The sequence below is a fragment of the Austrofundulus limnaeus genome, unplaced genomic scaffold (assembly GCF_001266775.1).
Source record: "Austrofundulus limnaeus strain Quisiro unplaced genomic scaffold, Austrofundulus_limnaeus-1.0 Scaffold95, whole genome shotgun sequence".
In the NCBI taxonomy this organism is placed as follows: Eukaryota; Metazoa; Chordata; class Actinopteri; order Cyprinodontiformes; family Rivulidae; genus Austrofundulus; species Austrofundulus limnaeus.
In genome coordinates, this window is record NW_013952497.1 from 234757 (window position 1) to 250371 (window position 15615).

The following is a 15615-nucleotide window of genomic DNA, read 5'->3' on the forward strand; positions in this document are numbered from 1 at the left end:
ATAGATAGATAGATAGATAGATAGATAGATAGATAGATAGATAGATAGATAGATAGAAAAGGGAAATTACAGACACAGAACAGCATTTCATGAGGAAGTTCCCAAAAAGTCTCAAACTGTTTCAAGGATTCTCTTTTTTTATTCACAAGCCGCAAAGCTCAAAAATTAGCGAAATGAAAGAACCGTGCATAACAATAAAATGTAATTTGACACTCAAAAAGTGAACTAATTAATAAAAACGTGTCAGTGACATTGTCTAACATTTTATGCTACATTTGGCACCCCATACTCATGAACCCAACTGTAATGAACACAAACGAACASTGCTGATATGATTCTGTAAGAGTAAAAGCTCAACACAGAATATTATTTGCAAACTTAATACCTGTAGATGTTCTCAATACTCCACWCTTGCTGTTTCACGAGCTACAGTTGGGTCTCAACCTCACCTTTGTGAACCAATGTTTTAGAAATTGGACAGCAACTTTGGAGTAGTAATAGATTTACAGTCTTTTATTAYATCTGTGGGAGAACTGCACACCAGTTTCTACATAAAAATCTCAAAGGATAAAAGTCTATGAGTTTTGTACATTTACTGCTAAAAAATCTAATTCGTTATTTATCTAGTAATCATAAAAAGGTGTGTATCTAAATTTAACTCCCAGAAAGCAGACATGTTTGTTTCACCACATTCCTGACTTTAACCTGTTCTCAGACTGAAAGATTGCATGCATGTGCTGATAAGCAAGTTGCTTACTCATTCAAAAAGGGCAAAAAGTGGATCCATAACTGGCACAGAGAGTTTGAATAAAGCATCTCTTGTTGACTCTGATGCTGCGAGTTTAGATAAGAGGAAGCAGCGCAGTCATAGAGTCATCTCTCAGGGATGTGTGGGTTGTACGTAGGAGGCTACTGCTGCCTGCTTTCTGGGGTTGTGAGAAATAATGCAGTTTTTCATTAGATTTCTCCCGTCTGCGTGAATCGGATTTTCTCCCACCTTTTGTGCCCCAGAACACAAACAAAAGGAAGGAAGCCTGCGGCGTTGCCACTCGGGTGTTCCTGCAGTTTTACTGTGACTCAGTGATGATGAAGCTGTGAAGTGTTTTGTGTATTTGTTCGACAGACAGATTGTTTCTGCAGTTTGTCTTCAACTTTCCAAAGAAAAAAAAGGAAAGAAAATCTTCTCACCATCTGACTGCCTTCAGTCACAATCAGTTTGTCTAAAAGGTCTCAGAGTCAGACATAAGGTGGGACTGTGAGTAGCAGTGACACTTCATCACAATTACAAACTTTCAGACCCTGAACGTGTGGCTTTAGGCTCAGTTTGAGCRACTGGCATTCAGGACTCATGGAGGGTCAGCTGTTTCTTTTGGAAGCTGATTGTTGCTCTTGCTTCAGCCAAATGACTGTTTAGTAATTTGTCTTTATGACTGTCTTCTTGGATTTATCTCAACAAATAATGGTTTACCTACCACTACGCTTGAAATTAAATTCCTTCAACTTTTCAATCCATCTACCATATTTCACATTATCTTCCTATGTAAAAATCAGGGAGGTGCAATAAAATAAAATAAAAATAAACCCAGCCTCTAAATTTTCAACTGTATGAACAATTTATCTCTGGTGACTTCAACCCCCCTCGTCTTTTATTTTCTATTCTTTTCTTTTGTTTTCTTTATAGACGAATCTCATCAGCAGTGTAACACCAGTAGTCAACTTCAGTAGGTTGAAAACCTACAGATGAGAGAAACATTAAACATCACATATAACAATAAATTCTTTTAACTTTATATATTTCACTAGTTTCTAAATTCATGCTTGTAATAATTTACTTTTACTGACAAAGAAACAGATAAACAATGATGCAAACAGTGCAAACTACCAGTGTTGTGGTTGAGGAAGCTTTCAGCTGAGGTTCTTTGTCTGAAAAGAGATCAGTCTGAGAGCACAGGTGATCAGGATTATCTTTTAGATTTGGCTGCAGAGACTAAGCAGTGAAAGGGATGGATGTGCTTGATTCTTTGGAAGGTTCACCCCAGTTGGGTGGGGACAGTGAAACCATTAACACTGTCAGATCTGCTGGTTTAACTTAACAATATGATAATATTTAATAAAATTCTGCTACGGTGGTGGGATGTTGTGTGTCTCTTATTTGAATTCTTGTCTTCAGTTCTTTGTATGAAAATGAGTTGAGGTTAAATAAAATTCACGCTCTGAGGGAGCCCTTCAGCTAAAATGCACCAGTGATGATATTTTGATAAAATATTCAGCTGTACTGCTTTTATAGAACATCACAATTCCCCATGATTAAACAGTGTTTTGGTTAACTTTGTAATATGTAAATTATACATTATTATAAAGAATGACTCATACTAAAACAATATATTTTACAATGGCTAGTTCCCACCATGAAGGGGTTTAAATAAGCTGTGAATAGGCATAAATAAACCGTTTAAGCACAGAGATGTTTTACATCCCCTTTGTGTGTTTGTGTGTGTGTGTGTGTGTGTGTGTGTGTGTGTGTGTGTGTGTGTGTGTGTGTGNGTGTGTGTGTGTGTGTGTGTGTGTGTGTGTGTGTGTGTTTGACCACTTGTTAGGTTGCAGAGCAGCTCATGACAATCGCCTATGAGAGTGGAGTCAACTTGTTCGACACAGCTGAGGTCTACGCTGGCGGCAGGTGAGCGGCAGACAAACCTCTGTGTTTGAAGGATAAAACCAGTCAGGTTTTATCACATAAGATATTTTTCTGCTTAAACCCTCAGAAGTGGCTTTAATATTTACTGTTTCGTTTATTTATTTTACTATTTCACATTTTGCAATGTGAGTTTCTATAAGATCGGAAAACAAAAAGTTATGAAAACTGTTACAAATTGAAAAATAGAATCAGTAGATTCTGAATCAGTGAGGTCGAGTTTTATTTTACAAATAATTTAGAGAAAAAAATAGTTTTTTTATTTTAATTTGTAATTTTGTGATGTTTTCTCTGATTTCCACGTTGGGCTGATTTGTTTCAGGTTTTATTGCTCCACATTCAATCTCACTCTGTTTGGCTGCATTTAGCCACAAACATGATTTGTTTTGATGAATTATTTCAGTCACAGGAATGAAAAACAATATTTTTTAGTATGCCTTCTGATTTAAAGTGTTCACACCTTTGAAGGTTTTGAAGACATTTATAGTTATTGTCTTACCTGCAGTAGATGACTAACTTCAGAGGGATMCCATTTTGAAAAATCAGGGAGAAATTCTCTGTAACTTGTCTTTAAAATGTGACTTGATTAATGATGATCAAAGACTAACTACAACAAACATTAAATAATTATGCTTTAAGCAGTTTTTCTACTATGACTGAAGTCTCTTTTCCCTCGTCCTGCTCCTTCTCTTTTTAGAGTTCAAATCTGATTGTTAACACCAGTGCTTTTTTCTGTTTATAAATATTTCTGTCCAAAACATATTTATGATGTGATTCTGCTGTTACAAGACATTGTGTTTAATTAAACTTATATTGACACGAGTTACWGTCAGAGTGTACTAACATGGAGCGTGCGCACTGAAACATGGAGCTTTTTTACAAGTTTTGAAATCACACAGTGTTTGCTGAACTTTAGTGAAGTCCTGCTAACAGCTGATCAGAAGAAAGTCCATTTAGCTATGAATTTCTACTTTTTAGAACAACTCTTTCAAAAATTTCTTAGTAGCTTAAATTAACAGTGTCGGCTCAGTCTGAACATGACAAATCCAACACGGGTCTTTTCACTGTATGGTCCTGAACTGCTCACATCATCTCCCCTAAAGCATCCTTGAAAAAAATCCAWATTATCTCTTTAAGGATACCTGAAGAAGGTGCTGTCTCAAGTTGTGACACGTTTCATCCAAGCATGAGGAAAAACCCAAAAGGAACTCTTTTCTTTAGCTCTGAAGTTAAAACCTGATCTCTTCCTCCCATCACGGTCGTGTGTTTGAACAGAGACGTTACTGGAAATCTCAGAAGTTTTTCCACTGCCCGTTAGAAAAATGTAGTTCTCTGCCTCTGGGGTGCGTTCAGTTTAATGACAGGGAATCGTTGTGTTGATGTTGTGATGGAAATGCTTCTAACTTCAAACTGTGGTTTAATAACACCACYTCGTTTGTGTTGCCTTGCAGGGCCGAAATCATTTTGGGAAACATTATCAAGAAGAAGTGCTGGAGGTAATGACGTTAATGTGTGTGACTGCTGGAAGGATGGTGTGTTTGTGTGTCTACATTTGATTTGTGCTGTCWGTTACAGCTGCATCGTACTGATCACGCACACAGACAGAAACGTTTTATCACAATGCTGCAGAATAAAAAAAATCAGTACGAGTGGTGGTAATCTCTGCAGTTCAAGTGTTTTTTTATGGCATTATTACATCATGCCCCATCGTTTCCAGTTTGACCATCTCTGCAAGATGCAGGAAGGTTACATCACGAAGCAAGATAAAATTTCAAAAATATTCTTGACTTTAGTCTTACTAATAAAATGTAATTACATTTTTTCCAATAAAAAAGTTGAATACTCACTTCTTTTTCTGCACATACAAGTAGAACTGCATTTCCGTATATACACTGCTCAAAAAAAATAAAGGGAACACTTAAACAACGCACACTAAGTCCAAGTAAATCAAACTTTTGTGAAGCACATTCAACTCTGTACAGAACAAAGTACTCAATACGAATATTTCATTGATTTAGATCGGGACTTAGCGTGCTTTGTTTAAGCTTTCCCTTTATTTTTTTGAGCAGTGCACATTTTTTTCAATTTTTTCCACATAAAAAAACTCTTATCAAATATTAAATGTTTTCTGACGTTAAGTTCAGATCATTAAAAAGAACTGSCTGTTTCTGTAACAATAGTTTTCAAGCCTTCGGCTGCTCCAAACGTGGGAACATTTATCTGCTGTCACTTCTCTCTGCGCTGCCTCCATCATTATGCRGCTCACAGTGGTGTCATGTTCTGGGCTGACTACATTACACCAGTGGGCGTTTTGATGCTGGTACAGTTAAAGCACACTGAAGCTGACATTTCTGGCTGAGTGTTCTCATGAACACGCAGAGAGGGGATTTAAGGTGGAATAGGAATTTGCAGCGGAGTAATATTAATATAGGTAAAACACACAAATCTAAATAAATACTTGCAGGTATTCACGTCTGCATATTTCTTAATTAAATACCAAAACAATGATGAAATATAATGAAATCTGCACAGAATACTGACAGAAATCATACCTGCCTTGCCTTGTGTTTTTTTTTGTCCAAACACCCTCATATAGCACCTTTAATCAAAAATGCACAACTGTTTTACAACAAAATCCCACCTTGATGACGATGTATGGTGAGTTCAGAAAGCCAGGACCAGCTGATGTTAGAGACTACAGAGCTTCATGTCTCAGTGCTGGTCTAAACTGAGAACACACTGAACCTGTTTAATGCAGTTTGTGTCACTCAGCAGCTCACATTGTTCTCTTGTTTTGTGTGTCTTTCTCTGTCTAGGCGGTCAAGCTTGGTTATTACAACTAAACTTTACTGGGGAGGAAAGTAAGTGAGATYATCTATTTTCCATTTGTCAAATGACGACCAAAAAATGAAAAGATCTTTGCGTTATTTCTCACATTTAAAAAAAATTTTGTGTTTAAATTAAGCAGTTTTGTATGACTAACATAATGTTTCTTTCTCCTTGACTTTGTTGTAAATACACACAGCTTTGTGTTTCATTCACTCTGCTCACAGTTAATTAGTAAAGTATTGAGAAACCAGTGCTGGAAAWTAAATGTCTCTTCTTGAGTAAGTTCAGTGCAAATAGTTGAGATTTCTCAATAGTTCAGATCTATTGAAGTGGGGTTCTGTAAACAGTAAATATCTTACTTGTTATAGATAACTTTTTGGTCAACCTCAGTTTGGAGAAAAGCTTTCATTTTGACATGACYGATGGGCAAAAATCTCATCTGAGAAAAAGCAACATTAAAACATTTTAAATTCATTCTAAAAAATCAGGTACCACTTTACAATAAGGCTCCCCTTATATATGGCTTATAAATAGTTTAAAGATAGGTTATTAATTCATCAGTAAACACTTTATAAATTGTTAATAAGTATTTATTATTCATTAATTAAGGACAAGAAAGAGACAAAACTGTCCGATTTCTTGCCAAATAGTGAGCCAAATGTGTTCATGTATCACATCTAAAGGTGCTTATTGAACATTTCAGACTAGTTTACTACCTTGTAAGCACAATAATTTATTGAAAACACATATTTTACATAAAATATTGTACTGTATTACCGCATTATACATATCCACAGTAATCAAAGGGAGCCTTATCATAAGTGTTGAACAGTATAATAATAATAATGTCACAACAGAGCCTTGTAAATTGTGTACTGTTTTACACTTTACAATAAGGCTCCTTTATGGCATTTACACAAATTTATTAGTCATTAATAAATAGTGTACCTACTGTCTTACATTTTACAATAAGGCTCCCTTTGACAATTGCTAATATGTATAAGTAATAGTTCAATATTATTTTTAAATATGTGTTTCCAATGCATGATTGGGCTTATAAACCTAGTAATATGTACACAAACAGATTTGGCCCACTGTTTGGCAAGAAACTGGATATTTTTGTCTCTTTCCTGTCCTTAATTAATCCATAATAAACATTTATAAATGATTTGTAAAGTGTTTACAGATGAATCAATAACCTATCTATAAACCATTCATAAGCCATCTATAAGGGGAGCCTTATGTGGTACCAAAAATCATAACATTTTCTGCAAACACTGTTTTATACATTTTTACATCACCATCAGTTTTGAATTGCATGGTTACTTCAGCAGATATCATGTRATGCTCCTGATAAAAGCAGACTGCTTCAGAAGCATATAGCTATCTGTTAGCAATTAATGGCTTGACTCCATTAGCTGTTAATTGGTTATAGCACTAGCTAGCTGCCGCTGCTATTTGTGCTTGCAGAATATCTAGATGTTAAAAAGTTAAATTGAAAATGGTGTAAAAGTTTTTATAAAGCTTAGAATTTTGTTGTTTTTAAAGGGGATTGTTCAAAGATGACAGTGATCCTCTTTAGTCCTGACCTCTTAGGCTGTGTTCACACTGCAAGTCTTACTGCTCAATTCAGAATTTTTGCAAAATCAGGTATTTTGGCATGGACGTTCACATTATATTTTGACATGATGTCATATTCATCTCGCTGTTTAGAGAAGTAAACATGGATGCTACATGATAGCTTGTCAATTCTGCAGTAGTTGTGCAATCGGAGTCAATAAAAACATATCTGACATGCTTGTTTATATTATAATATTTGAACCTGCCTCTGACCAGATGCTCTGGTGCAGCATTTTATTTTTGGAATGATGCGACATGCTAAAAGTAACGTATCGATCGAGTAACTTTAGTATACGGTTCACGACCGATGTTGGGCGCTATGTATGGAAAATTAAAAGAAAAGGCTGAAAAAAATCTATGCAATTTACAGATAATCCACACAATGTGGCATGTTTGGGAATGCAAAATGAGTGTTTAGACTAAGGTCGCTTTGAAAACATCAGATTCTGTATTCAATTGAGTACCACATGCCGAAAAGGCCTGGGTCGGATTTGAAAAAATTGGATTTGTCATGTCCAGACTGTCATGATCTGACATGGGTTGCAAAGAGGCAGAGAAATCAGATTTAGAGCATATTTGTCTGCAGTGTGAACRTGGCCTTAGAGAACGCCTTTCATTTGTTAATCTGGACACAATGAAAGCTTTTGTTCAAGCCATCTACAACAAGTAAGATATTAATTGTTCATAACACTTCCACAGAACCCCACTTCAAAACATCTGAACTATCACTTTAAGGACAGTTTAAGGGTTGTTTGACGTCAGGCTGTTCAGCTGAAGAAGATCAGTTGTTGGAGCCACAATTTCAAGCAAGCGACCCGATGAACCCCCAGAAATAAACTGACTCATAGATCAGTAAATACTTCTAATCACAAACAAAACCATGTCATCCTGTTACATCTAACACCTCAAAACATTTTCCTTTACAAGCTCAGTCTTGTTATTACCAAGCACATTTTTTTCTCTTCTTTGTTTCTTTGCACAACCTGAGCAACAACCTGAGGAGAGAGGAATAAATAAATCTGTTTAAACACACACTCAGAGAGGTGTGTGTGTGTTTGTGTGTGTGGGTGTAGGGAACCCTGTCCAACTGGGCCTGGTGATAAGGAGGAAATTATTCCTGCAGAGCACTTCTGGGAGGAAGACTCTGTCCTCCATCATTTCTGTAGGGTTTATGCCTAATGTTGTTTAACAGCAGAGTGTGCACTGACCCATTTACATCAAACATCCTGCAAAAGGCTTTTTATTGGCATCAGAAGTGGCTGAGTTGAAGGAAAACGTTGAAGCTGCTGGAATTTATTTTTTTTTCTATCATAATTGTCCTTTCAGCCTTGCGTGGGATACTTTGTCCAAAGAAAGTTTAAATCAGTTCATGTGATTTTTCCTTTTGTTTTAAACAAAAACAGTTGAATGACTTCACTGAACAGGAATTATTGACTGATTCAATGTTCTCTTTAAATCTTTGGCCTCAGAGCAGAGACAGAAAGAGGCTTGTCGCGGAAACACATTATTGAAGGTAAAATTGTTTATTTAAAGATCCAATTGAGTTTTCTACTATTTCACTTCAAGTTTCAGAAACTGTGTCTCTCAGGTCTGAAAGGTTCTCTACAGAGGATGCAGATGGAGTATGTAGATGTGGTTTTTGCCAATCGTCCGGACAGCAATACTCCCATGGAGGGTGAGTCARCTTATTAATCCTTATTCTTCCATATGTTTTTTTTGCATGTATCTTGTGCAATTTTTGTGCTTTTCAACGATTTGTTTATCAAAAAACCATCTCCTTACTTTAGCAGTTTATAGTTTTTTAAATATTTAGCCTTTCTGCCATTTTTTCCTCATTAAAAATAAATAAAGCTGTCAACATCCTCAAAACCTTTCAARCTGTTCATAAATTTACCTTTTGTTCTGCTTTATTAACTCCTTTTGTGCTAATTTCAGCTTCCTTCAGCTTTTATTTAGCTGATTTCAGCTTTTTTTTGCTTTTTTAGCCATCAGTCTGACCTTTTCTGTTAATTTTCTGCTAATTTAAATTTTTTGTGTTTCTTTCAGCTGCTTTTTGCTAATTTCAACTGTTTTGTGTGATTTTAGTTCGTTTTTATAGTTTGAGCTTTTTTCAGCTAATTTAACCTTTTTAGGATAATTTCAGCTTCTTACTTCTTAATTTAGCAAACATGCTTTTTCTGTTTCTTTGTACTAATTTCAGCTACCTTTTTTAAACCTATTTTTAGTCTAGTTTCAGTTTTTTTAACCATTAGGCAAAAATCTTTCAGCATTAAGCATTCACACTGCATTTTCACAGGTAATTCAAATTCTCTGTTATTCATTTATGCTCAAAAGAAGGGCAAAAAATAATAATAAATAACAAAAACCTAACATTATTTATACKTTGTTGTACTGAACCAAGATACAAATGTTTTGCTTCAAAAGTAGTTGATGGAAACTTGGCCAAGTGTTGCATCACATTTTGTGGCCACAGTTTAAAAAAAGGGGCAAACATGAATCATTTTGTTCAGAAAAGTCACATTAATTCTGTGCAACTGTTTCACTTCGCTGAGCATGATTTCCTCCCGTTATTGAATTGCAGCGCTAGAAATGTCTGTGTGTCATCACTTTCTGGCTGCATTTTGGTACAAGCAGCATTTTTCCTGAGTGTGATCATTTTTACACAGGGAATAAAAAAAGTCCAAGAACTTTTTTCATTAGCTTCTTGTTCAACAGAATGAGATCGATATCAGAGCTCTGAATCAACGGTCAGTTAGGGGAATTTCTTTTAGGTTCAGGGAAACAGGTAGAGCTTTGTGTTAAATATACAATTTGTAGCTCTGATTAAACAACTGGTTGCTAAAACCTGTTGAATTGGTATTTGTCGCCAGTATCAACAGTGAGGYTTCAGTGAACTAAGGAAGTTAAATCTGATAGCTTTATCTCAACTCAGATATATGTTTGTGCATGTACTGCTATAATAACTAAAGAATAAAATTTATGAAGAACTGTTTTTTTATTRTTTCAAAATGTATGACTGAACTAACAGGGAGTTAGTTAACATTTTTTATCACAAATTAGAGACTCAAGAAACTGAAACAAACATTTTATTGCAAACATTCATTTTTATGAAGCTGCTTATTGACAAACACATTAGAARTGCATTTGTTCCTCAACACCTATTATACAGGGTGAGTCAAAAGTCACAGGACATGCTTTGTATTTCAGAAGAAAATGGAAAAATACACATATGAATATCCCAACAATGAGTGAGGAGGTCTGTCTTTTAGGTTATGTCCAGAACATGGCCACCAACTTGAAAGCTGCCATAGTGGATCAAGGGCAAGKTTTTCCAAAGATAGGCCTCTTCGCCCATTAATTACTGGGGTATTCAGAAATGTAATGTTCTCTTTTCTTTCTAAAATTAAAAGAGTGACCAGAGACTTTTGACTCACCCTATACTGTATATCATATGTGTCAAACTCCAGGCCTGCGGGCCAAATCTGGCCCTCATTAACATTTATCTGGGCCCAAAGGTAATACTTTAAAGTATATAATAGTTGTATGGTTTCTCTTTTTGGCATTGTATGTGGCACTTTTTTCTCAGGAGAGTTGCCAACATATAAGCCAAGAAAAATTGATTTTGATTCTTCAGTAACCTTAGATTTTGGTGTGGAAAGAACAGAATTGACTTTATTTATCTTCTTATGTGTTCTTATCTTATTTTAAAGTCAAATAATTGGATTTTGAGTGAGGTTTTTTTATACCTGATTTGCTGGATTTTGATCAAATGTATAAATGAAAAAGGGAATAAGGAATAAGAAATGAATGCTAATTATGACTTTCTAAATGTAACATTTTTACTTTATCTTGTARGTTTTGGATGTTCTAAATGCTACATAAAACATAATTTGGAAAATATGATTGTATTTCTACAAGAACAGTTTGTCATTTAGCATTTCTTCAATAAATATTGACAGAATTTGGCCCTTCAAAAAGACATTTCATCTTTTTAAAACCATGCAGCTTGTTCAAAAGCAAACTTTATTCCTCTAAACCAGGTTGTTGAAAAAACAATCTCACGTATGTATATTAACTGTTCACCGTCTTTCCAAAGAACCCCACTTCAAAAGATCTGGGCCGGTATTTATAAAACGTCTTAGAATTACTCTTAAGAATGCTGCTAAGAGTGGACTTAAGTGTAAAAAAAATCTTAGTTAAAAGATGAGAACTGGCACTTACACTTAAGTCTGAGAGTAGGAGCGAATCTAAGACATTTTCAGCACTTAAGTCTAAAAATCCACTCGAAGAAGTTTTATAAATATACGGGCCCTGAACTGTYTCTTTAACATTTGGATTAAGCGTTTAACCAATGCACAATAAACTGTAGGTCCATGTGATGTAAAAGACAAGCTACCCTTTAATTAATGTCTAAATAATCTCAACCCTTCATTGGTAATCTTGTTGATGAGGTGTTTTTACTGTTATATGGCAGCGCTTTTTGTGTTCTTGTATGATCTGTAAATGAGCACATGCAAAGATTTTTTTCTCTGACCTTTTTATTAATTTCTAGTTTTCTGCACCGTCCCTCACATCCTGATTCACTCATTAGAGCTGTTTTTTTAAGTCTTTCTGTACTCATGCAGGCCGGAAATTGTGGCAGGTTGCTTTTAAATGTGAGCGCAGCATCTTGTGGAAACAAAGCGGATGTCAGCAGAGCAGGGTGAGGGCTGGAGACGAAGRCAGGAGTAGCCATAAAAACAAAAGACGTTGACTTTTGTCTTTCCTACAGGGTGTTATTTCCCTTGGCAGGATGCTGTTGACTTAGCCATGTTGGTAATTATTACCTGCCAAACAACAAAATAATGATAAAAAAACAGTCCTSTGGAGTCATCTTGACTCAGTCCTTTTTTTCTAACTAAGTTCTTTAACTTTAGTGTTATCTGCCAACTTTTGTTCTTTTTTTTTTTCAATTTCCTGATCTCACATAATCGGTTGTCTTGCCAAGAGCCGGTTCTGTGGAGTGGACAACAAGAGTTCTGCCATGATGAATGATGGCATTATAATTGAAGAGTGCGCACAGCGATGATGAACAACCGTAATGACAACCCCAGTTTGAGTTTTTTTTTTTTTTTTTTGATATGACTGCTGCTGGCTCACCCAGTCAGCAGTGTTGGAGCTAATTGCACCATAAAAAACTGCAGTTTGAATGTGATCAGAGGGGCTTTAGTACAAGAGCTTGTTAGTTCATCCCCAGAGTCATTAGGGACGGGGGCTGAGCCATCAGCTTGAAAGAGCGAATTGGCGAAGAGGGTGGCCATTTTTCTCTTATTGCTTCATCAAAAACTGGATGAAAAATCAGAAGTTACTGTTCTTCTTGGCTGCTGTGTTCCTCTGGATTTATCTTCATTTTCCTTTGGTCGTTTTCTGTTTATTTGTCTTTATGAACTTAAACACAAACAGTGTTGTGTTTCTTAGTGATTCTTTTTATAAATGTATATTTTTATGAATCTGGGTGTTTGTTAATTAAAAGCAAATGCTGCCAGCCTGCAGGCAAATAACATCAACCTGATATTATAGTCATGTATGCATATTTTGTGAAAGAAACAAAAAAACAAACCAAATTTATGATTGGATTCCAGTAATAAAATAACACTTTTGTACTTTTTTCTCATATTTTGACAGTTTATTTGAGTTTATAAGTGCTTCACTGTCTTTAACAACTACAAACATTTAGATTAGCTGGTTATACTGATATTTTATTTGTCCCTACTGCCATAAATGGTTAAATAAATCAACAGTGTTTTTGTGTTTATTCRGCTAACTGATATGATGTGGGATTTTGCAATTTATGCAGAAATTGTTCGAGCAATGACCTATGTGATCAACCAAGGCATGGCGATGTATTGGGGAACATCTCGGTGGACAGCGATGGAGATCATGGTAAGCACAGCAAAGATTGTATTTCAACCTCTATAAGGGATGAAGTATCAGAAATAACAAAAATTTGAAAACTACTAAGCCCCCATGCTTGTGTTTACTCAAGTACCACAAAGTGATACTTGAGTAAAAGTCTTAAAGTATCTGATACTTTTTGTACTTAAGTATTAAAAGTAAAAGTATTGAATTAAAATGAGCTGTTAGATTTTCTGTAATTACATTTATTAGGAGGTGACCTCCCCAAAAGCAGAAATGACTATATTGTATTAAAATAATTAATTTATGTTAAATTTAAGCTGCACTAGTTCAGTTGTTTCAGTTTATATACATATTAAGGCTGCAGAAATCTTTTCCCCAAAATGAAAATCTATCTGAGGGCTGCAGCCAAATGCAATGATATAATTCATGAGATACAAATACAAACTAATACGGTATCAGAATTTTATATATTTATACTTCTCATTCAACCACAATTAAATTTACTCTATCTAGGAGACACAGTTTATATGGACAGTATTATTTTTTTACAATAACAAGCTGGAATAAAAACAAGCAAAATTAAATAAAAGTAACAACATTCTACTTCTTGCCTTTTTTAATTTAAGGAGTAGAAAGTACAGATAATTGTGTGAAAATGTAAGAAGTAGAAGTAAAAAGTAGACTGAAAGATAATTACTCAAGTAAAGTACAGATACCCAAGCATTCTACTTAAGTACAGTAAAGAAGTATTTGTACTTTGTTACTTTACAATTCTGTTAGGGTTAACTATTTAATCGTGCCAGTGCAGAAAAACTATTGACAGCACTGTCACTGTGCACRTGTGTGATTTCACATTAATGCTGGGCATTTACAATAAACCTTCACTCTGAGACCAGGATCCAAAAAGCTTCAGGTACAAAGAAAACAGTCCCTGCTGTCAGGTACATAAATGGCCGAAACACTGAAGAAATTGACTCAAAAATGGCGTAATGTAAACAGGGCTGAAGTAATGCTTTAGGGCATTAATTAATATAACATATATTACCACAATTTAAAAATTGTTTGACATAGATCAATAAAATGGCTGAGGAACAAACCACTACCATTTTCAGTTTGATACTCCTTTTTTATTTTTGGTCAATTATTTAGTGGCAGCTCAGTATGAAAAAATACAACCCAGTTTTATTTTAATATTTGGCATAGATTCACACTCATTTGCATTAAAATGCAATTTATTGTTGGGGGTAGAAACCTAATAAACACGACACCATGTGTTTACAGAAGATTAAAGTCTTTGTTGTGAAATAGAACTTTTTTTTGTCATTTCTGTAACAATAACATTGACGTTTTATAGGGGTTGGAAGCCATAACCATTGTTTGTAATGTCTTATTTAATTTGTTTAATKGTCATAAAGCTGTGTATTACTTCACTAGAGTTGAAATACAGGGAGTCAACTCACAAGGTTARATGTGTGGTGCTCTTAAAAAACTGATAATGTTCACAACATTGGACAAATGGCTGCAGATGGATCCCATGGGTCTCAAAGGGCTTTCCAACTGGGTCAGGTTAAGCCACAAGACATCCATGTCAGAATCCCTTCTGTGAAGAAGGGGAACAAACACGAGCGGTTTCTCCCCAGGAGGAGTCTTAAGCCCTGTGATTAAAAAGTCAATTAAATGCCTGGGAAAGGTCATCAACAACACATTAAAGGACACAACCACATTTCAAGAAACACGCAGACAGTTAAGCACCCTGAGAGTGAGGCCAAGGAGGTTTACGGTCTASATTTAACATCACGGTATCTTACCATAAATCCACTTGTTCACTGCTCTGTTACAACTCTGCTTTCAAAGAGACTATTTTTACTTTGTTTTTGGGCGGTTTGATTGTACCTTATGAAAGACTTCCTTATTCAGGATTAAGGACACCTCTTCAGTAGGCTGTCAGGTGCTATGATGTGGGGCTGCTGCTGTTGGTTAGGTTCATCAACACTATAAAKGTTCAAACGAAACATTAGAGTGGTGTATTTAAAGATTTAATGGTATTTTTAAAAATATGTTATAATTTAGTTGTATAGTAGTTTTGGGGAAAATGAACATTGGTTTCCTTGGCTTTGTTTCCTCCTCCTGTCATACAATTTAGTTCTTGCTTCAGCTTTCACTTCAGTAATGAATGTGTCCACATAGCAGGGATTTGTGCAATAAAACACTCCTGAAGTAACAGTCAAGGACACCTTCTCCTCTCTTCTCTCCCTAAGCTCGATGCAGTTTGTTGTCATCCGCACTCTGTTGTTTCAGTGAAAAGAAGAGTATACCTTTAAACAACAAAAGGCCTGTTGAAAGCTGTTATTTAAATAGCATAAATAATGAAAGGGGTTAAAAAGGGGGGTTCAAAGTGTATGTTACACAGCAGCTTTACATGTGTGAATAAATGCATGGACACACTCAAAGGCTCTGATTACAGCACAGAACAGTAACCAGTCATTTGTGTGTTCAGTGAAGGCAGGCAACAGAGTAAAGGGTTGTTGTAAGAACCAGAACTGAACTGTGTGATTATGTGTTTGTGTTTGGGGGCT

General features: G+C 35.4%; 1 protein-coding gene across 3 annotated transcripts in view; it reads left to right on the top strand.

The window, feature by feature from the left end:
- The window catches only part of kcnab1a (potassium voltage-gated channel subfamily A regulatory beta subunit 1a), a 122754-nt gene that overhangs the window by 100644 nt on the left and 6495 nt on the right, over positions 1-15615 (top strand). For all 3 annotated transcript variants that reach the window (XM_014012816.1, XM_014012815.1, XM_014012817.1), the window contains exons 4-9: positions 2598-2677; positions 4144-4188; positions 5509-5553; positions 8611-8654; positions 8730-8816; positions 12978-13063. In XM_014012816.1, the coding sequence (XP_013868270.1) occupies positions 2598-2677; positions 4144-4188; positions 5509-5553; positions 8611-8654; positions 8730-8816; positions 12978-13063 (387 nt within the window). The remainder of the gene's footprint in view (positions 1-2597; positions 2678-4143; positions 4189-5508; positions 5554-8610; positions 8655-8729; positions 8817-12977; positions 13064-15615) is intronic.